This window comes from Bubalus bubalis, chromosome 15, assembly GCF_019923935.1.
Source record: "Bubalus bubalis isolate 160015118507 breed Murrah chromosome 15, NDDB_SH_1, whole genome shotgun sequence".
NCBI classification, from domain to species: domain Eukaryota; kingdom Metazoa; phylum Chordata; class Mammalia; order Artiodactyla; family Bovidae; genus Bubalus; species Bubalus bubalis.
In genome coordinates this window covers 30,678,251-30,702,359 of record NC_059171.1, presented here as the reverse complement: position 1 = coordinate 30,702,359, position 24,109 = coordinate 30,678,251, and the positions used below count along the sequence as shown (strand labels likewise).

General features: G+C 36.6%; 1 protein-coding gene across 2 annotated transcripts in view; it reads left to right on the top strand.

Annotated features, from left to right (window-relative positions):
- Positions 1-24,109, top strand: part of CSMD3 (CUB and Sushi multiple domains 3) — a 1,458,322-nt gene that overhangs the window by 591,172 nt on the left and 843,041 nt on the right. For both annotated transcript variants that reach the window (XM_044928635.1, XM_025265188.2), the window contains one exon: positions 3,777-3,864. In XM_044928635.1, the coding sequence (XP_044784570.1) occupies positions 3,777-3,864 (88 nt within the window). The remainder of the gene's footprint in view (positions 1-3,776; positions 3,865-24,109) is intronic.

Here is a 24,109-nt window from a genome sequence, read left to right as displayed (position 1 = left end):
TAATTTTTTTTAGTTTTAAATACTTTAAAAAACCTTAAATACATATATCATGCAGAAGCTTTCCTATTTTATTCACATTTTAAATTGGGAACTTTTTCACCTATTGTAGATATCCAGAAACAGTAGTTTGAAAGATACTTTTCAAATAGACAAAAGTAATTTGACAATTAAATCTTAAGAACTGGGATTAATTAAGTGAACATGGTGAAAATTATAAATATGCTTTGCATTATTCACTATCTGAGCCACTAGGGAAGAAAAATAAAATATTTGGAAAAGTGTTTTGAATTTTAATTATTGATGCCATTTTGCCCTTCTGAACTTTCTGTATAGGATGGAGTACTCAAGGGTTAAGAGTAGAATTTCTTGAATCAGTCTGCCAAGGTTGAAACCTAGACCATGGCAGAAAGTAGAAATAGGACTTTAGAAATATGTTTTAACCTCTCTATATCTCAGTTTCCTCACCTGTAGGAAATGTATAATAATAGTAGCCACCTTTCAGATTCTTGCGAAAATTAAATGAGTTGATACATGTAAAAGGTATAGATTGCTGCTGCTGCTGCTGCTAAGTCGTTTCAGTCGTGTCTGACTCTGTGCGACCCCATAGACGGCAGCCCACCAGGCTCCCCCATTCCTGGGATTCTCTAGGCAAGAATACTGGAGTGGGTTGCCATTTCCTTCTCCAATGCATGAAAGTGAAAAGTGAAAGTGAAGTCGCTCAGTCGTGTCCGACTCTTCGCGACCCCATGGACTGCAGCCTACCAGGCTCCTCCACCCGTGGGATTTTCCACGCAAGAGTACTGGAGTGGGGTGCCATTGCCCTCTCCAAAAGGTGTAGATTAGTTATTGACATATAAGAAGTATGATGTAAATGTCAGCTGTTGTTAAATTTATATGAAACTAGGTAATAATGATGATAAAGTGGAAAACTAAGACATTTATTTTTTATTTTCAAATATATTCCATTTCTATACTTAAATATAATTTGTGTTATAAATTTAATATACTAATGTAAGAAGACTATATCATGCCACTACTTTTTCTTATCTCTATCATATATTAAAAAGTCACATTTTAATGACATATACTACAATATTTTCAAAAGTCAGAAATAAGAAAGACAGTGCTTCCCATAGAAAAAATATTCTACTCATTGTAAACAGTGTATAACACATTGTTTTTAATTAAACTACTAGGAAATATTCACTGAGAAATCATTTACCCCATCTGGGTACTGTAGGAATATTAAAGTAATGATAGCTTTTTCCTTATCTTTACCAAGTATATATTTGTATATACAACAAAAGAATATGAAACTATTAAAGAGTATGATAAGATAATTTAAAAATTAAATATAAAATTGTTCATGTTATATAAAAAGGAAAGTAAAAGTGAAAGTGATGTCACTCAGTTGTGTCCAGCTCTTTGCGACCCCATGGACTGTAGCCTACCAGGCTTCTCTGTCCATGGAATTTTCCAGGCAAGAATATTGGCATGGGTTGCCATTTCCTTCTCCAGGAGATCTTCCCAACCCAGGGATTGAACCCGGGTTTCCCTCATTGTAGGGAGACGCTTTATCGTCTGAGCCACCAGAGAGGATTAGAAAATCTGAAAAGAAATGAGAGATTGTATTTTGCAAAAGGTGGGACTTGAGCTGAGTCCTGAACATTATATATAGAATTTTGATAGCTAAAGAGGAAGAAAAGGAAAACATGAAGACTCGAAGAAGGCACAAAGAAGGAGCATGGCTAACCATTAAACTTGCATAATAATAAAGAATCTGTTGGACTTGGATTACAGATGTATCTTAATTGCAGAAGAATGAAGAATCTGTTGTACTTGGGTTATGGATGTATCTTGGTGGCTATTGGGAAATATAATAGATATGCTTAGAAATCTAGAATCATAGCATATTTGGACAGTAATGAAAGCTGTGTTTGAGAAAGTTTAATTCTCTTCTAGTACTCAAGATGAATTGGAAGAGAATGATAATAATAAAAAAAAAAGAATTAAATTAGATTTGAGCATGCACATGAAATGATTAGGAGATTTTTGGTAGGGACCTAGTAGGCCATTGAAGGATCAGGAAGGAGCTTGGGGGGGAGGGGGGGAGATACAACCTTAGGTTGGAAGTCCTTAGCAAAGAGAGAATTTTTCAAGTCATGAAGAAAATTCAGTATATTGAGAATTGTGGGTCAGTGCCTTTAAATTTGCCCTCTGTGTATGATATAAGCTAAAGTAAAAGAGTGGCCAAAAGAAAACATAATAACAAAAACCAGAGAAGTAAAAATAAATTAGCAAATCAGCAGACCCAGAAAATGGAAAAAAAAAATCACATGTATTGTATGAATTAGTGAATTTATAATTAAGTTGGCAGCAATAAAAATATATGTGAGGGTATTTGAGAAAGTAATTTTTATAGAATAAAAGTGCAAACACAAAATTTCATATCTAGTTGAAAATATGACAGCTTTATCAGAGTTATGACTGTTGGTCATACTTATCTTGATAAGCAAGATACTTATCTTGCTATCTGATAAATCAGTTTAAATAAGTTGACAATCCATGCTAAATGATGCAGGGATCCAGTGTTTTTAAACACTGACTCTTCATTAGAATCCTATAGAAGATTATTTAAAAAACAAACAAGAAAACAACAAGAAAACCAACTGATTCACAGTGTCTACCCAGAATCACTGCATTAGAATATCTAGACAGAAAAGTAAGCATCTGTTCTTTCAAAAAAGAAGAAGAAAAAAAAAAAAAAAAAAAACTCTATAGGTGATTCCAATTCACAGTGTAGGACAAGAACCATAGCAAAGTTTAGATTTTTTTCATTTCTGGAGTCTCTACTCAGGTCCTATTCTTTTCTTTAAAAAGCAGATAAGTTGATGAAGAGCAAAATAGAAGTTATTCTCCAATTTGCTATAAGATTGAGTTCGTGAAACAGTGTCACTCAGATATTTCAGACTTCATCTGGTTTAATAATCTTCCCATTAAAAAAAAGATTTCTTAGGGAATTATTTATTTACTGTGAGCACATTCACTGAAAATATGAATACATAATTTATCAATAGGGTGTTCTGAAGAAACTGCTGAAAGTGTACAATAAAACATAGTCATGGGACTTGTTAAAGGGTAAAGCCCTTAATTTGATTTTCAGCATTATAGCATAATTCAATGACATGCTTGATAATTTGCACCACAGTTTTATTTTCACATTGGCAGAATAAATTCCTTGTTATATACCAGTTAAAAATTGCCATTATCCTTAAACTTTTTCCATAAAGTTTTTTTTATTTTATTATTATTATTATTTTTTTTTACTTTACAATATTGTATTGGCTTTATTTTTATGTTGCAACTTTAAAAATAACAAGTATCTGATGACACTGATATAACTGGTAGTGATTTCTCTGCTGCCAATAATTAATGGAAACTCTGGCAATGATACCTAGGGAGTGCATTACCAGAAATTTCAAAATTTGATAGTAATTAAAAATAAAGTGTTAACTGTTAATGTGTTAATATTCAAAGTAGTATGTCATTGAATAGAAACAAGAAAATTATGTTTTATATATCCACAAATTAAAAAGTATTTTTGTTCTCATTATTGGCTTATAAAATTATATGTAACATTCCATGTATAAATTATAGTGATTAGAATAATAAAATACAAAAATATATTTTATGTACAATTTGAAATGAATATCACTTTTGATTTTCTAATCATACATGTTTTGATTCTTTCTTTTCTTGTTTTCCTGTTGTTTCAGTAAATGAGGGAGGTATTAAGACAGCTTCCAATTTATGCCCAGATCCAGGAGAACCAGAAAATGGGAAGAGAATTGGATCAGATTTTAGGTACGATTTTAAATTGTTTATTTCATTGTTAACTTTGTTAAAGTTTATTTTAATTTAAATTTCAAGTATAACTAATAATATGGAGATGAAGACGTGGTGACTTAAAAGTGTGGCAGCTAGATTTCACTGAAGTGTTATGATTAATAATATTTCACTAAAGTGACTAAATAACATCAAATTTATTAGGGAACTTTTTGAAGTTTAAATGATTAATTTATTGGCATGTGCTATGTGGGAGAACTCGGTTGGATCCCTGGGTTGGGAGGTCCCTGGAGGAGGGCATGGCAACCCACTCCAGTAATCTTGCCTGGAGAACCATCATGGACAGAGGAGCCTGGCAGGCTACAGTCAATGGGGTCACAAGAAGTTGGACACGACTAAGCAACTAAGCACAGCACAGCACAGTAAGTGGAAAATCATGAGATTCAATTTGAAATACATAGGTTTGAATTCATATTCTAATGTTTATTAATTGTCTGATCTTGAGTAAGTTTTTCAATCCTGTCTGCCAGAGTTTCCTCTTCTGTAACATGTAAATCAAATTTATCACATAGAATGATGTTTCAAATGAGATACTGCATGTGAAACCTTCCTGCAAATGTTCTATAAACATTTATTTAAAAGAAAATTTAATTTGAATAAGGTTTATCTCCATCTTAAATTTAGTATTTATTTTAAAAATTGAAATTAAGTTTACTTATAGCATAGAAAATATACGTAGTAGACTAGGCTTCCCAGGTGGTGCTAGAGGTAAAGAATCTGCCTGCCAGGGCAGGAAAAAAAATATGTGGGTTCCATCCCTGGTTCGGAAAGATCTCTTAGAAGAGGGCACAGGAACCCACTCCAGTATTCTTCACTAGAGAATCCCATGGACAGAAGAGACTGGTGGACTACAGTTCCTGAGGTTGCAGAGAGTCAGACACGACTGAAGTGATTTAGCACACAGAGCACTCATGGTTAAATGTGTCAAAGGAATAGTGCACTCAATAATATGGTAACTATTAATTTACATAATGACACAACTGGGATGACCCAGAGGGAGGGTATGGGGAGGGAGGAGGGTTCAGGACGGGGAACACAGGTATACCTGTGGCAGATTCATTTCGATATTTGGCAAAACTAATACAATATTGTAAAGTTTAAAAATAAAATAAAATTAAAAAAAATAAATAAAAATATTGAATTTTCAGTAGTCCTCTGAATGTAAGATTTTACAAATAAAAGATACAAAAATCCTATAAAATACTAAGTGATAATTTAGTTCACAAATACTATTTTCACAAAATATTCATGATATATTAAATTTAAAAATGATAATGGTTATAGTTTCACATACCACACATTTACATTCTTTACTTCTTTATTCTGTTTGTATAAAGGACAAATGATATTCTGAAGAAATTCCCCGTGACTAAAAAGGTAGTTCTTGTAATAAAAACCTATGAATATTTTATCTCCATGGATCATTTGACTTAAAGTTATATTTTGATATTCTTGGAGGGGAAAACAATATTAGTTCAATATGAATAAAATTGTAATTTTCTAAAAAAAATTGCAGAACTTTAACTAGCCTGATAATTAATATGGATAATATTGTTTGAAAAATCACATTAAAAAGAAATTCAAAAGACCCAGAATCCAGTCAGAGTTAGAGCATAATAAACTAAGTAAGTATATTAAAAATCAACTAAATCTCAATCTCAGTAGTTAAAAGTGATATTTTATAGACTGCAAAGTGCCATCAACATACCTGGTATTTGTATATGTATTCTTTATTTAATAAAAACTCTATAATAATAAAACCTATAATAAAAACCCTGTTTGTTATTTTATTCCATGTTGGCTCAGATGGTAAAATATTTGCCTGCAATGCAGGAGACCCAAGTTGGATCCCTGGGTTGGAAAGATCCCTTGGAAAATGGAATGGCTGCCCACCCCAGTATTCTTGCCTGGAGAATTACATGGAAAGAAGAGCCTAGAGTGTTACAGTCCATGGCGTCAAAAAGAATCAGACACAACTGAGCAACTAACACTTTTATTTTCACTTACAAATAAAACTGAAAGTCTGCTTATTCAGCTAATAATTTTATGGAACTGGAATTTGAACTCATTACTTACTGATTCTATATCCTGACCCTTTAATTACTGTGTTACATTATGCTTTGAAACCAAACAAACTTCATTCAGATCCCATTCTTACAATCAACCATCGATATATTGTCTTCTCTGAGTATGTTTTCCTCAGATCTAAAAACGATAATACCTGTTTCCTAGGATTGAGGGGAATGTTGCATGAGATATGCAAACATGGTAGTGAACTTAAGATGAGTGAGTATTTAATCCTAGCTGCTATTGTAGTATGAAAAGATAAATGGAAATGATTATTCTTGATGTCAGTATCTATTTGGTCTCACTTTTTACAAAAATATGGGGTTTATTAGAAATAGGCTTATTACTATTAGTAATAGTAATATAGAGGGTTAAATTACCTTTTCAGTTCAGTTCAGTTCAGTCTCTCAGTCATGTCCGACTCTTTGCGACCTCATGTATCACAGCACGCCAAGCCTCTCTGTCCATCACCAACTCCAGGAGTTCATTCAAACTCAGACCATCGAGTCGGTGATGCCATCCAGCCATCTTATCCTCTGTCTTCCCTTTCTCCTCCTGCCCTCCATCCATCTCAGGATCAGAGTCTTTTCCAATGAGTCAGCTCTTCACATTAGGTGGCCAAAGTACTGGAGTTTCAGCTTTAGCATCATTCCTTGCAAAGAACATCCAGGGCTGATCTCCTTTAGAATGGACTGGTTGGATCTCCTTGCAGTCCAAGGGACTCTCAAGAGTCTTCTCCAACACCACAGTTCAAAAGCATCAATTCTTCGGTGCTCAGCCTTCTCCACAGTCTAACTCTCATAGCCATACATGACCACTGGAAAAACCATAGTCTTGACTAGACGGACCTTTCTTTGTTGGCAAAGTAATGTCTCCGCTTTTGATATGCTATCTAGGGTGGTCATGACTTTCCTTCCAAGGAGTAAGCGTCTTTTAATTTCATGGCTGCAGTCACCATCTGCAGTGATTTTGGAGCCCCCAAAAAAGTCTAACACTGTTTCCACTGTTTCCCCATCTATTTGCCATGAAGTGATGGGACCAAATGCCATGATCTTAGTTTTCTGAATGTTGAGCTTTAAGCCAACTTTTTTACTCTCCTCTTTCACTTTCATCAAGAGACTTTTTAATTCCTCTTCACTTTCTGCCATAAGGGTGGTGTCATCTGCATATTTGAGGTTATTGATATTTCTCCTGACAATCTTGATTCCAGCTTGTACTTCTTCTAGCCCACGTTTCTCATGATGCACTCTGAGTATAAGTTAAATAAGCACGGTGACAATATACAGCCTTGATATACTCCTTTTCCTATTTGGAACCAGTCTGTTGTTCCATGTCCAGTTCTAACTGTTGCTTCCTGACCTGCATATAGGTTTCTCAAGAGGCAGGTCAGGTGCTCTGGTATTCCTATCTCTTTCAGAATTTTCCACAGTTAATTGTGATCCACACAGTCAAAGGCTTTAGCATAGTCAATAAAGCAGAAATAGATGTTTTTCTGGAACTGTCTTGCTTTCTTGGTGAACCAGAGAATGTTGGCAATTTTATCTCTGGTTCCTCTGCCTTTTCTAAAACCAGCTTGAACATCCGGAAGTTCATAGTTCAGGTATTGCTGAAGCCTGGCTTGCAGAATTTTGAGCATTACTTTACTAGCGTGAGAGATGAGTGCAATTGTGCAGGAGTTTGAGCATTCTTTGGCATTGCCTTTCTTTGGGATTGGAATGAAAACTGGCCTTTTCCAGTCCTGTAGCCACTGCTGAGTTTTCCAAATTTGCTGGCATATTGAGTGCAGCATTTTCACAGCATCCTCTTTCAGGATTTGAAATAACTCAACTGGAATTCCATCATCTCCACTAGCTTCGTTTGTAGTGATGCTTTCAAAGGTGCACTTGACTTCACATTCCAGGATGTCTGGCTCTAGGTCAGTGATCACACCATCGTGATTATCTGGGTCATGAAGATCTTTTTTGTACAGTTCTTCTGTGTATTCTTGCCACCTCTTAATATCTTCTGCTTCTGTTAGGTCCATACAATTTCTGTCCTTTATCGAGCCCCCCTTTGCATGAAATGTTCCCTTGGTATCTCTAATTTTCTTGAAGAGATCTCTAGTCCTCCCCATTTTATTGTTTTCCTCTATTTCTTTGCATTGATCACAGAGGAAGGCTTTCTTATCTCTTCTTGCTATTTGGAACTCTGAATTCAGATGCTTATATCTGTCCTTTTCTCCTTTGCTTTTCACTTCTCTTCTTTTCCTAGCTATTTGTAAGGCCTCCCCAGACAGGCATTTTGCTTTTTTGCATTTCTTTTTCTTGGGGATGATCTTAAACCTGTCTCCTGTCCAGTGTCATGAACCTCAGTCCATAGTTCATCAGGCACTCTATCAGATCTAGTCCCTTAAATCTATTTCTCACTTCCACTGTATAATCATAAGGGATTTGATTTAGGTCATACCTGAGTGGTCTTCTGGTTTTCCCTACTTTCTTCAATTTAAGTCTGAATTTGGCAATAAGGAGCTCATGATCTGAGCCACTTCAGTATTCTTGCCTTGAGAACCCCATGAATAGTATGAAAAGGCAAAATGATAGGATACTGAAAGAGAAACTCCCCAGGTCAGTAGGTGCCCAATATGCTACTGGAGATCAGTGGAGAAATAACTCCAGAAAGAATGAAGGGATGGAGCCAAAGCAAAACAATACCCAGTTGTGGATGTGACTGGTGATAGAAGCAAGGTCCGATGCTGTAAAGAGCAATATTGCATAGGAACCTGGAATGTTAGGTCCATGAATCAAGGCAAATTGCTGCTGCTGAGTCACTGCAGTCGTGTCCGAGTCTGTGCGACCCCATAGACGGCAGCCTACCAGGCTCCCCCGTCCCTGGAATTCTCCAGGCAAGAACACTGGAGTGGGTTGCCATTTCCTTCTCCAATGCATGAAAGTGAAAAGTGAAAGTGAAGTCTCTCAGTCGTGTCCAACTCCTAGCGACCCCATGGACTGCAGCCCACCAGGCCCCTCCGTCTATGGGATTTTCCAGGCAAGAGTACTGGAGTGGGTTGCCATTGCCTTTAGAAATGGTCAAACAGGAGATGGCAAGAGTGAACATCGACATTCTAGGAATCAGCGAACTCAAATGGACTGGAATGGGTGAATTTAACTCGGATGACCATTATATCTACTACTGCGGGCAGGAATCCCATAGAAGAAATGGAGTAGACATTATGGTCAACAAAATATTCCAAAACACAGTACTTGGATGCAATCTCAAAAATGACAAAATGATCTCTGTTCGTTTCCAAGGCAAACCATTCAATATCACGGTAATCCAAGTCTATGTCCCGACAGGTAATGCTGAAGAAGCTGAAGTTGAATGATTCTGTGAAGACCCTCAAGACCTTTTAGAACTAACACCCAAAAAAAGATGTCCTTTTCATTATAGGGGACTGGAATGTAAAAGTAGGAAGTCAAGAAACACCTGGAGTAACAGGCAAATTTGGCCTTGGAATATGGAATGAAGCAGGGCAAAGGCTAATAGAGTTTTGCCAAGAGAAGGCAGTGGTCATAGCAAACACCCTCTTCCAACAACACAAGAGAAGACTCTACACATGGGCATCATCAGATGGTCAATACAAAAATCAGATTGATTATATTCTTTGCAGCCAAAGATGGAGAAGCTCTCTGCAGTCCTCAAATATAAGACCGGGAGCTGGTGGTGGCTCAGATCATGAGCTCCTTATTGCCAAATTACCTTTTAGTAAATTTCAAATCATCAAATTATCTTGAAATCTTTTTTTAGGCTCTCTGATAGATGTTAAGAAACCAGGAGCATACAATCAGGCTAAGATATACTCTTATAATTTAAGGATATTTAAAAATGTTATGGAGACTGAACAGTTATGGTATTTTTGGCAACTAGATTAGGTTCACAGAGGCAAATATTGAGTTATTTGATAAAGTGTGATTAGAATCTGTTATGTAGAGAAATGAAGTCCAGAGATGATTTATATATTTATATATTCATTATTTACTTGTTCTGCTTGCCTGTTATGTGCCTGGCTTTGAACCAGAAACAAATAACACACATAACAGCAGACATAGTACGTGTCCCACATAGTATTTCAAATTTAATGGTGAAAAAAGACTATAATTAAATGAATCTCAAAAAAAATGTACTGTGAGGATGTACAATTGAGGATAAAATTGTCAGGATAGGAACCTGCCCAATGTAAGAAGGTCCCACTTTCATTGATACCAGAAGGATTTTATGCCTCTATTCTACAGGAAAGGAAGAGCCTCACACTGATAGAGAGTTTGATGAGCTATTTCAGGAAAATGAAGATCAGAGAGTCTAAATTATAGAATGTAAATTGGAGAAAAACACAGAATTCAATAGAAAAGTGGTAAAATGAAGTTAAGGAGATGTGGAGAAACCAATCTCTTCTGCAGAGGAAGCAAATTGGCAGCCATTCTACCTAATCTGGTCTGAAGATATGTTTTGTTTTAAACACACATTGTTTTTTAAAATATGAGAGTCAACTTTTCAAAATCAGGAGATTTTTGCATACACACACTCATAACAATCATTCACACATTTTTGTAATTCAGTTTTTAGATTTTGCCGCTAAAACCAATGTACCTTCCTTGCAACATCTGCTGGAACCTATTAACGTATTCCCTTTAGGCAGAACAAGCTCTCTGGTTCACAATGGTCATGCCTAGGCTTCTTCACTCATTCAGCTTTCTTGTCGTTCTGTCACTAAGTTGTGTCTGATTGTTGCAACCTTAGGGATTGTAGCATGTCAGACTCCTCATGTAGCTTACCTATCTATTAAGGAAGGCTATAAAGTGTTGTGAGAGAAGGAACAGATTCAGTTTGTGTTTTCAGTACTTTATGCTTTATACTTTAGATAAATAGATTGAAGGAAACAGAAGTGTTAGTTAGAAGGCCACTGAAGTCTGGATTTAAGATGGTAGAGACTTGGAATATGGTGATTGCAGTGAACTAGAATCTGTGACCTAAGTAAAAAATCTATGCTATTTCATGGTGTGATGAAATTTAAGAAGCTATTTTATCATTCTCAGGAGTGGCAAGATAAGTAAGTGTAAATTAAGCAAGAGAAAGAAGTCCTTAAAAGGGGGTCCAGAATGTTGAATACAATTGAAAAATTGAAAATGATGAGGGCAGAAGACTGTTAAATCCAACAACATGAAGGTTGTTGAGAAGAGTGATTTCATTGGAGTGACAGAGGTTGAGACAAATTGAGATAATCTAAAGAGTGAATAGACAGTTCAGATAGGTAATAGCTTTGGAACATCAAATTCTGTAAAGCAGAAGAATAATGGGTCAGTTCTGTAGTCATTAGGAAATCAAAAGAGATTTCCTTTTTAGAGACACAAGAAACCAGAGCATATTTATTGGTTGATATAAATATTCCTGTAGAGAGGAAAATACTAATGATAGGAAAAAAAATAAGTGAAAGAACATAACTCTTTTGGAGAAAATAAGCACAATTCCAAAGATGGGTCGAGGTTTTGTGATGGGAAAATGAGAGAGCTCGTGTTTAATAATTTTACTTTGGTAATGATGCATCAAGCAAGACCCTGTATATATCACACACACACACACACACACATTCCCATCTCACAGGAGATGGGAATGTATAAGAGAGGAACTTTGAGAGAAAAAAACTGGAAATAGTAATCACCAATAGTGGGAGATCAAGTTTGATATAGAAACATTGCCTTGCTAAGTAATTTTGAGAGTCCTATTGAGATTGAGAATAATGAATATGCCTTGTTATACAATTTCTATTTAGAATTCTTAAGTTTCCCAGGTATAAGCATGAAAAGGACTGTGCAAAGGCATGATAAACATCAGTACATTCAGGAAATTGCTAGTGATTCTTCTAGGCGTAACTAATAAAAACATGGATCTTGAAAAAAGAAAATATCAAGCAGAGACATGAGTTGGGGGCTCTTTACAAGAGGAGTGGATAAGATTGTCTTTCAATTTCAGTGTCAGCTACAAACAGGACCAATTCAAAAATAGTAGATATAATATTTTTAGATTAATCTTTTTCAGAAGGGAAAATAATAACTTTTCTGTGTTTAAAAAGTATGAAACAATGGTCATTCATATATAAAAGGTATGAGAAGCACCCCAAAGAATAAGAAAAGGGAAAGTCCATAGTGGAATAAAAATCACTGTCAAAAGATACACTGTATCAGATCATTATAAAGTGATACACTTTGGTCAGAGCTTAAATTAACTCTCTTTTACTGGGCCCCTGTCATCTCAAAGGAAAATTAGCCTTTATGAGGCAGATACACAATGAATCACAACCTCCACATACAGAAGCAAGACTAGTTTATTTAATTGAAGGACCAGCCTCTGCCCCAGGTAAATATAAAATAACATTTGTTTATTGGCTTCGTATCTATTAAGAATGTTTTTCTCTGTTATTCATACATTAAAAACTCTACCAAGACAGTTTCTGAAGATTTGCCAATCACCATTGCTAAACTAATGGCAGCCCCTGAATGTATTGGCATGGGATCTAGGGAGAACAATTCCTATATTATTTTCAAGTGGGATATTTTTTTCTTTGTAATGCACAAAAAATATTTAGGAGGTAGAGTGGCTTCCAGTTTTTTAAATTGGAAACACTATTTCCTAGCAAATAAGACATAAAGCTTGGTAGTAATTACAAGCTGCCAGGTGCATGGCAGGAGTGAGGGGAAGACAGGAAAGTAGGAACAATTAATTACAGCACCAGGCACCATGGATTTTTTTCAGGGGGATGTTTAATTTTTTAGTTCAGTTCAATTCAGTTGCTTAGTCATGTCCGACTCTTTGAGACCCCATGAACTGTAGCACGCCAGGCTTCCCTGTCCATCACCAACTCCTGGAGCCTACCCAAACTCGTGTCCATTGAGTCGATGATGCCATCCAACCAGCTCATCCCCTGTCGTCCCCTTCTCCTCCTGCCCTCAATCTTTCCCAGCATCAGGGTCTTTTCAAATGAGTCAACTCTTCACATCAGGTGGCCAAAGTACTGGAGTTTCAGCTTCAATAGAGTCCTTCCAGTGAACTCTCAGGACTGATGTCCTTTAGGATGGACTAATGGTTGGATCTCCTTGTGTCCAAGGGACTCTCGAGGCTTCTCCAACAGCACAGTTCAAAAGAATCAATTCTTCAGTAATCAGCTTTCTCTATACTACAATTCTCTCATCCATACATGACTACTGGAAAAACCATAGCCTTCACTAGTCGGACTGTTGTTGCCAAAGTAATGTCCCTGTTTTTTAATATGCTGTCTAGGTTGGTCATAACTTTTTTTCCAAGGAGTAAGCGTCTTTTAATTTCATGGCTACAGTCACCATCTGCAGTGATTTTGGACCCCCCCCCCAAATAAAGTCAGCCACCGTTTCCACTGTTTCCCCATCTATTTGACATGAAGTGATGGGACCAGATGCCATGATCTTCATTTTCTGAATGTTGAGCTTTAATCCAACTTTTTTACTCTCCTCTTTCACTTTCATCAGGAGACTCTTAAGTTGTTCTTCACTTTTTGCTTTTTTGCATTTCTTTTCCATGGAGATGGTCTTGATCCCTGTCTCCTGTACAATGTTACGAGTCTCCATCCATAGTTCATCAGGCACTTTGCCTATCAGAAATAATTCCTGAAATCTATTTCTCACTTCCAAAACCAAAACTCACTTTTGGTTTTAATATTACCAAATAAGAAAAAATATTCTCTGCTATTTCACTCTTGGTATATAGCAGAGTTTTTATAATTCAAATGAAAACCCCCCAAATTTTGGATCAAACATTACTTTTTGCTCTCAAAAAGACAAACAAGGTCTTTCCTGGAGAAGTAAAGTGTATGTAAACCTAAGAATCTGAAGCTGAGCTTTCCCAGAATTTGTTTATAATTTCAAAAGATTTAAAATTTTAATTTATTGTTCAGCACAGAAACTGCTGTCAAGTTCATTATTTCTTTGGCAGCATTTCTCCATTTAAAAGCCTGTTGTGCTCCATAGGAATTTCAAATTAAAAACAAAACTTTTAAGATCTCAAAGCACAGACTCTGGGGATCTCACCTTGGAGATTGAAACATAAAATGATAATTAAAATATAACAAGTCTATAATATGCCTTTATTTATCAAGGGTTCTCATATATTTCCTCATTGCTTATAAAAATATTGGTATTGTGCATGCAAGAATATTTCTGTTTTGCCAACTGCTGCCTTATTTGTCATTTAGTTTTATGATGAGTTTGTTAGTCCTGCTGTAAATTCATGTGATCAAAGAAATTAAAAGAAAAATGATGAAGCTCCAGGTTTGCTATTTTAAGCAGTTCAATTCACTACATATTGAACTCTCTTCATCATGTTTACAGAAACATGAATAATATTATTCATACTAATAATAATCCTTGGAATTTCTGATTTCAAGGATTTTACACTTAGATAAGTCATATAAGACAAGGAAAAATATTTTAAGTACACTAATGAAGATATGCACAATGCTAGAGGTGTTTACCAGATTGTAACAGATTGTGGAAGCAGGAAAAGCCTTATGAAAGAGGTTTCTAGTGGGTCCTTGAAGAATGCATAGGATGACACAAGCAAAAATGCTAAGACAGAATATTCCAGGGGAAGAAATGACACAACCAAGGGAAGATGTCAAGGAAAATCAGACATATCTGAGGCAAATTATTATGTCACCATAAAAATATGCTTGATAAATAAATATGGCAATATTGGACATATTTTGAGATGTTTTAGATGCCAAAATCGAGTTATCTGTGAATAAGTAGTCCATAGGACTGCTCTGGTGGTGTCTGAGTTGAAAAACACATTATCACAGATACTTTTGTTAAGACTAAGATGATAATGGCATGTACATGGGTGAAAAGGTGGAGGATCCGCAGCTAGTAAAGCTGACACCGCAATTATAGGGTCACTGCAAAATAAAAGGGCAACTATAATGTGTCTATGGAAAGTGAGACGGGGCAGCTGTTCTTAACTGTCAAATAATACATTTCTCAACTGAAATGCCTCTTTTCCTTTTCTCTAAACTTCTCCCTCTCAGAAATTACTGCCATGCTAGGAGAATGAAATGCTTGAGTCTATTATACCAATATACTAGAAAAGTATATTGTATACTAGAAAAGTATATTGTATACTAGAAAAGTATATTGAATAAAAGTACATAAGTATACTAGAAAAGTCAAGAAACAACTGGAGTAACAGCAAATTTGGCCTTGGAGTACAGAATGAAGGATGGCAAAGGCTAATAAAGTTTTGCCAAGAGAATGCACTGTACACAGCAAACACTCCCTTCCAACAACACAAGACAAGACTCTACACGTGGACATCTCCAGATGGTCAACACCAAAATCTGATTGATTATATTCTTTGAAGCCAAAGATGGAGAAACTCTATAGAGTCAGCAAAAACAAGACTAGGAGCTAACTGTGGTTCAGATCATGAACTTCTTATTGCCAAATTCAGATTTAAATTGAAGAAAGTAGGGAAAACCACTAGATCATCCAGGTATGACCTAAATCAAATCCCTTATGATTATACAGTGGAAGTGAGAAATAGATTTTAAGGGACTAGATCTGATAGACAGAGTGCCTGATGAACTATGGATAGAGATTCGTGACATTGTGCAGGAGACAGGGATCAAGACCATCCCCAAGAAAAAGAAATGCAAAAAAGCAAAATGGCTGTCTGAGGAGGCCTTACAAATAGCTGTGAAAAGAAGAGAAGCGAAAAGCAAAGGAGAAAAGGAAAGATATACCCATTTATATACAGAGTTCCAAAGAATAGCAGGGAGAAATAAGAAAGCCTTCCTCAGTGTTCAGTGCAAAGAAATAGAGGTAAATAATAGAATGGGAAAGACTATAGATCTTTTCAAGAAAGTTAGAGATACCAAGGGAACACTTCATGCAAATAGGGACACATAAAGGACAGAAATGGTATGGACCTAAGAGAAGCAGAAGATATTGAGAAGAGGTGGCAACAATACACAGAAGTAATGTAGGAAAAAGATTCTCATGACAGATAATCAAAATGGTGTGATCACTCACATAGAGCCAGACATCCTGGAATGTGAAGTCAAGTGGGCTTAGGAAGCATGACTATGAACAAGGCTAGTGGAGGTGATGGAATGCCAGTTGAGCTATTTCAAATCCTACATGATGTTGCTGTGAAAGTGCTACACTCAGTATGCCAGCAAATTTGGAAAACTGAGCAGTGGCCACAGGACTGGTAAAGGTCAGTTTTCATTCCAATCCCAAAGAAAGACAATGCCAAAGAACCTCATACTACTACACAATTGCACTCATCTCACATGCTAGTAAAGTAATGCTCAAAATTCTCCAAGCCAGGCTTCAACAGTACGTGAACTGTGAACTTCCACATGTTCAAGCTGGATTTATAAAAGGCAGAGGAATGAGAGATCAAATTGCTAACATTCGCTGGATCATCAAAAAAGCAAGAGAGCTCAAGAAAAACATTTACTTCTGATTTATTGACTATGCCAAAGCCCTTAATTGTGTGGATCATCACAAACTGTGGAAAAATCTGAAAGAGATGGGACTACCAGACCACCTGACCTGCCTCTTGAGAAATCTTTATGCAGGTCAGGAAGAAACAGTTAGAACTGGACATGGAACAACAGACTGGTTCCAAATAGGAAAAGGAGAATGTCAAGGCTGTATAGTGTCAGCTGCTTATTTAACTTATATGCAGAGTACATCATAAGAAATGTTGGTCTGGATGAATCACAAGCTGGAATCAAGATGGCTGTGATAAATATCAATAACCTCAGATATGCAGATGACACCATGCTTATGGCAGAAAGTGAAGAGGAACTAAAGAGCCTCTTGATGAAAGTGAAAGAGGAGAGTGAAAAAGTTAGCTTAAAGCTTAACATTCAGAAAACTAAGATCATGGCATCTGGTCCCATCACTTCATGGCAGGTAGATGGGAAAACAGTGGAAACAGTGTCAGACTTTATTTTTCTGGGCTCTAGAATCACTGCAGATGATGATTGCAGCCATGAAATTAAAGATGCTTACTCCTTGGAAGGAAAGTTATGACCAACCGAGATAGCATATTACAAAGCAGAAACGTTACTTTGTCAACAAAGATCCATCTAGTGAAGGCTATGGTTTTTCCAGTAGTCATGTATGAATGTGAAAATTGGACTATAAGGAAAGCTGTGCCCTGAAGAACTGATGCGTTTGAACTGTGGTGTTGGAGAATACCCTTTGAGAGTCCCCTGGACTGCAAGGACATCCAACCAGTCCAATCTAAAGGAAATCCGTCCTGAATATTCGTTGGAAGGACTGATGTTGAAGCTGAAAATCCAATACTTTGGCCACATGATGTGAAGAACTGACTCATTTGAAAAGACCGATGCTGGGAAAAATTGAAGGCAGGTGGACACGGGAACCACAGAGGATCAGATGGTTGGATGGCATCACAGACTCAATGAACCTGAGTTTGAGTAAACCTTAGGAGTTGGTGATAGACAGGGATGCCTGGCGTGCTACAGTTCATGGGGTTGCAAAGAGTCAGATATGACTGAGCGACTGAACTGAACTGAATTGAATATTAAAACAGTACTATAATGAGGAAAAGCTGACTCTCATCATGTATCTGTCACACTTTTGAATTTGGATCCATCTTCACCCCCTGTTCTAGCATGATTTCTAAATATGTTCATTTATGTATCTAACTCTAGTATTTGCAAAGAGATCATTAATAAAAATTTACAAAGGTGTTATATCTCATCCCATAAAAATCTTTTAAGGAAAAGCTACCCATGTGACACTACCTTATCATACAACTATTTCCTAATGTTTTGTAATTTGGCTTTTTGCACCATCTCTTTAATGACTAATGACTTATCCATCCCATATTAAATTAGTTTTTGTAATCCTCATTTCCCTTGACTCTACTGTCATAATTGTAATCTTTGTTACATGGTTCTTGGTTATTTACATGACCAAGAAATACCTTAGTTTCCCCAAATCTACTCTCTGCCCATCCATTTTTTATTCTTTTCTTGGGTAATTCATTTTCTCCTCACATTCCCTAAGAATAAACATTTGTCAATGTTCCATTTTCAAAACTCCCATCTTCAAAACTCCCATCTTCTACTGTATATTCAGCTTTAAGAATAGCATTACTTCTGAAAGATTCAATATTCATAATTTTCTATGTTTCTCCTAGGTCTTTATTATTTTCACTCACTTGAGATGTAGATATTTTCTTTTTTTAACTTAAAAAAAATTAAGCTAGTCTTTTCTCCACAACACATATACATCATTACAAATGAGAGAACATGGAATTTGGAATTAGATGAATCTAATTTTAGATACTGTCACTCTTATTTGATTTAGAGAAGCTCATTATTGTCCCCCAAGTTCTGTTTCTTCAATAAAAATGGAAAGAGTAACACCAAATTGTTCTGCTTTAGTGAAGGACTAGATTGTCTGTCATAAAATGGCATATTTAATACACAGAATTAAGTAGGGCTCAATAAATGCTTGGTTATTCATATTTTCTTTTTCTTTTTGTTTTTCCTATGATTTTCACAGTACATACAGATTTAAAAATCTTTACTCTCTAAATACAGCAATTTATTAATTCTGCTTCTTCAATCTCACTAATTGATTATTTTCAACTCATATTGACTCCTTTTTACTTTATACCCTTAAAAATTCTAACCATTGCAGTAACAATGGTTACCTCTTCTATTGGAGGTATATTACACTTGTCTTTCAGATAAATATTCTTATTATACAGCTCCTGATACATTACTCCTGTATCAAAAATGTGTTATCTCCCAAAGTTCGCTGAATTAAGAAATTATATCAGTTATTATACACAGACATATAGTATATGCACGTGCATGCTCAGTCACTTCAGTTCAGTTCAGTTCAGTCGCTCAGGTGTGTCCGACTCTTTGCGACCCCATGAATCACAGCATGCCAGGCCTCCCTGTCCATCACCAACTGCCGGAGTCTACCCAAACCCATGTCCATTGAGTCGGTTATGCCATCCAACCATCTCATCTACTGTCATTCCCTTCACCTCTTGCCCTCAATCTTTCCCAGCATCAGGATCTTTCCAAATGAGTCAGCTCTTCACATCAGGTGGCCAAAGTATTGGAGTTTCTGCTTTACCATCAGTCCTTCCAGTGGACACCCAGGATTGATCTCCTTTAGGATGGACGGGTTAGATCTCCTTGCAGTGCAAAGGACTCTCAAGAGTCTTCTCTTGAGTCCAACAGCACAGTTCAAAAGCATCAATTCTTTGGCATTTAGCTTTCTTTATAGTCCAAAGCTCACATCCATACATAACTACTGGAAAAACCATAGCCTTGACTAGACAGACCTTTGTTGACAAAGTAATGTTTCTGCTTTGTAATATGCTATCTAGGTTGGTCATAACTTTCCTTCCCAGGAGTAAGCGTCTTTTAATTTCATGGCTGCAATCACCATCTGCAGTGATTCTAGAGCCCAGAAAAATAAAGTCAGTCACTGTTTACACTGTTTCTCCATCTATTTGCCATGAAGTAAGGCGACTGGATGCTATGATCTTAGTTTTCTGAAAGTTGAGCTTTAAGCCAACTTTTTCACTCTCCTCTTTCACTTTCATCAAGAGGCTCTTTATTTGTGTCCAACTCTTTGTGACCCTGTGGACTGTGGCCTTCAGGCTCCTCTGTCCATGGGATTCTCCAAGCAAGAATATTGGAGTGAGTTGTTATGCCCTCCTCCAGGGGATCTTCCTGACTCAAGTACCAAACCCCTGTCTCCTATGACTCCTGCATTGCAGGTGGATTCCTTATCCACTGAGCCACCAGTGATCCCTGACATATAGCATACTTTAAATTAAAAATACTTTCACAAACATTATGTTGTTACTAATTAAAACATTGTACATATCAATATTGCTGTTTTGCTCATGAGTAAACTTGTATGCCAGAAGTTTGCACAGTTAGCTGTAATAAAGGCATGCCTTGAATCCTGAGCTTATGGCTTGCAATTTGGTGCTCTTCCTGCCTCACTTATACATCTGCATTCTTGGATTTAAATTTCTCCTTAATACAGTCTAAATCTAACTTTCTGACATTATATTTCCATTTCTACCATATTGTGTTACAGCATGCTAAATGTGTGTCTTCAGAAAATATATCATTTTAGTTGTGTGATATGTACTTTAAAAAGAAACATTAAAAAACACAAACTACTGTTCCCTGAAATTAACCATTTGCTTAAGGCAAACGGTTCTTCCAAATGTCTCTACACTTTATCAGCTCAGTAATATAGCACATGCTCTTCTCTCTTCCTAGAATATGTTTGCCTATGAGAATTGTATTCACTCTTCAAATGGACTTTCATCTTCCTGGGTTTCCCATAACTTGTATCCATGTTCTCTTGTTCATATGGTTTGAATGATATTCACTTGTGTGCTTCCCTTACAATACTGGAATTTATTTTGATTATTGGAGAAAGATATCATCATTATATTTTTGATCATCTATCCAACAACAGTTTAGATACTTAAGAAAAGCTTGATAGTTGAATTTGGGTAAATCTGTATTGCAGCATTCTCTGATGTTATGTTTTAAGACCAGTGCAGTTAAGAATTATAATACTATTGTCCCTATTGAAAGTTGTTTCTCATTTCTTTGAGAAAGTTCCTTAAAAAAACATCTTACCTAGGTATGAAAATAGACCGCAATACAATCATATATACTCTATTGTGTGGGGCTCAGACTGCACAGGACAAATCATGATATCGAAATACTCTAATTTTAAAAAGTCTTTTAAGTTGTATAAATATATAGAAGAAATAGTAAGAATAGATTTTTGAAAGTTACTCAAAGTATGTTATCTAATCTGATAGGACATTTAGGAAATAACAAAATTTTTGACATGGGAAGGCAATCTTAAATAACGAATCTTAGTCTGTATACTTTGCACACTTTCTGAGCTTATTTTATATATTTTTTTGTTTTATCCTCATAGTTTCTTCATTACTGGAGGGGAAAAATGGAAAAACAAGCTGTTATTGCAATTTTATACTAAAAATGTTGAAAAGAGAAGGTGATATAAGAAAAGGTTTTAGGATATACTTCATTTAAATCATGGTAATCTTTAGTTGAAATAAAGTTTAAAATATCAGATCAGATCAGATCAGTCGCTCAGTCGTGTCCAAGTCTTTTCGACCTCATGAATTGCAGCATGCCAGGCCTCCCTGTCCATCACCAACTCCCGGAGTTCACTGAGACTCATGTCCATCGAGTCAGTGATGCCATCCAGCCATCTCATCCTCTGTCGTCCCCTTCTCCTCCTGCCCCCAATCCCTCCCCAGCATCAGAGTCTTTTCCAATGAGTCAACTCTTTGCATGAGGTGGCCAAAGTACTGGAGTTTCAGCTTTAGCATCATTCCTTCCAAAGAAATCCCAGGGCTGATCTCCTTCAGAATGGACTGGTTGGATCTCCTTGCAGACCAAGGGACTCTCAAGAGTCTTCTCCAACACAACAGTTCAAAAGCATTAATTCTTCGGTGCTCAGCCTTCTTCACAGTCCCACTCTCACATCCATACATGACCACAGGAAAAACCATAGCCTTGACTAGACGGACCTTTGTTGGCAAAGTAATGTCTCTGGTTTTCAATATACTATCTAGGTTGGTCATAACTTTCCTTCCAAGGAGTAAGCACCTTTTAATTTCATGGCTGCAGTCACCATCTGCCGTGATTTTGGAGCCCAGAAAAATAAAGTCTGATACTGTTTCCACTGTTTCCCCATCTATTTCCCATGAAGTGGTGGGACCGGATGCCATGATCTTAGTTTTCTGAATGTTGAGCTTTAAGCCAACTTTTTCACTCTCCTCTCTCACTTTCATCAAGAGGCTTTTTAGTTCCTCTTCACTTTCTGCCATAAGGGTGGTGTCATCTGCATATCTGAGGTTATTGATATTTCTCCCGGCAATCTTGATGCCAGCTTGTGCTTCTTCCAGCCCAGCGTTTCTCATGATGTACTCTGCATATAAGTTAAATAAGCAGGGTGACAATATTCAGCCTTGACGTACTCCTTTTCCTATTTGGAACCAGTCTGTTGTTCCATGTCCAGTTCTAATTGTTGCTTCCTGACCTGCACACAAATTTCTCAAGGGGCAGGTCAGGTGGTCTGGTATTCCCATCTCTTTCAGAATTTTCCACAGTTAGAAATATATTAAAATATTACATTTATAGTATAATTTTGATGAATAAAATTATGGATAAAGAAAGTACTTCTGCTTGTGTATGTGGGAATTGTTTGTGTATACTAATAGTAATTTTAGATTTATAAAAGTGAGATCATTTCATATATTTTATTCCATACATTATCAAATACAATTAAAAAAATGTTGAAATAGTATATTAATAATCTCTTCTAATTGATCAGCAGTATGACAGAGTAGAAGCACATGAGCTCACTTCTTGTTTCAAAAATGCCAAAATCACAAGTAACTGCTGAACAACCATCAACGAAAACCAAACAAACAACAACAAAAATTGGAAACTTCCAGAAAAAACAACTATATACAAAGACAAAGGAGGAGCAACAACAAGCTAGTAGGAAAGACACAGTTGCAATAAAATCAACCCAAATCAATACTGAAATCAGATTGATTATATTCTTTGCAGCTGAAGGTGGAAAAGCTCTATACAGTCAGCATAAACAATACCTGGAGCTGACTGTGGCTCAGAACATGAGCTCCTTTTTGCAAAATTCAGACTTAAATGGAAGAAAGTAGAGAAAACCACTAGGTTATTCAGGTATGACCTAAATCAAATTCCTTATGATTATACAGTGAAGGTGACAAGTAGATTCAAGGGATTAAACTTGGTAGACAGAGTGCCTGAAGAACTATGGACAAAAGTTTGTGACATTGTACAGGTGACAGTGACCAAAATCATCTTAAAGAAAAGAAATGGAAGAAGGAAAAGTGTTTGAGGAGGCCTTACAAATAGCTGAGAAAGAAGAGAAGCAAATGCAAGGGAGAAAGGGAAGAATATACCCAACTGAATGCAGAGTTCCAGAGAAGAGCAAGGAGAGAGAAGCAAGCTTTCTTACCTGAACAATATAAAGAAATAGAGGAAAATGATAGAATGGGAAAGATTAGAGATCTCTTCAAGAAACTTGGAGTTTCCAAGGGACTATTTCCTGCAAGGATGAGCACAATAAAGGACAGAAACTGCAAGGACCTAGCAGAAGCAGAAGAGATTAAGAAGAGATAAAAACAATACATAAGAGAACTATATCAAAATGGTCTTAATGACTTGGATAACCACGATGGTGTGATCACTCACCTAGAGCCAGACATCCTGGAGTGTCAAGTCAAGTAGGTTTTAGGAAGCATTACTATGAACAATGCTAGTGGAAGTGATGGAATTCCAGCTAATCTATTAAAATCCTAAACAATGCTGCTGCTTAATTGCTGCACTCAATATGTCATCAAATATGGAATACTCAGCAATGGCCACAGTACTGGAAAAGGTCAGTTTTCTTCCCAGTCTTAAATAAGGACAATACCAAGGAATGTTCAAACTACTGTTCAGTTGCGCTTATTTCACATGCTAGTGATATATGTATGTTTAGTCGCTAAGTTGTGTCCAACTCTTTTGCAACACTATGGACTGTAGCTTGCCAGGCTCCTCTGTCCACAGGATTTTCCAGGCAAGAATACTTGAGTGGGTTGCCATTTCTTTCTTTTGGAGATTTTCCTGACCCAGGGATTGAACCAGCATTTCTTGCATTGCAGGTGGATAATTATTTCGCTTTGAAGACCAGCAGGGTTTTATCTCAGGAATTTCACAAGTTTGAGGGCAATAGAAATAGACCTCCACAAGGTCCCAGGCACACCAGGAACCAGAGAAAAAATGCAGTAACCTCATAAGAGATTGGGTCAGACCCACAGGGTCTCCTATGGAGGACTGGGGTGGCTGTGGCTCACTTCAGGGACATAGACATTCTCAGCAGCAGTTTTAGAGAGCACTCACTGATGCAAGCCCTCCTGGAGGCTTTCATTTAGGTTTCAAGACCTAGCCCCACCCAACAGTCTATAGGTT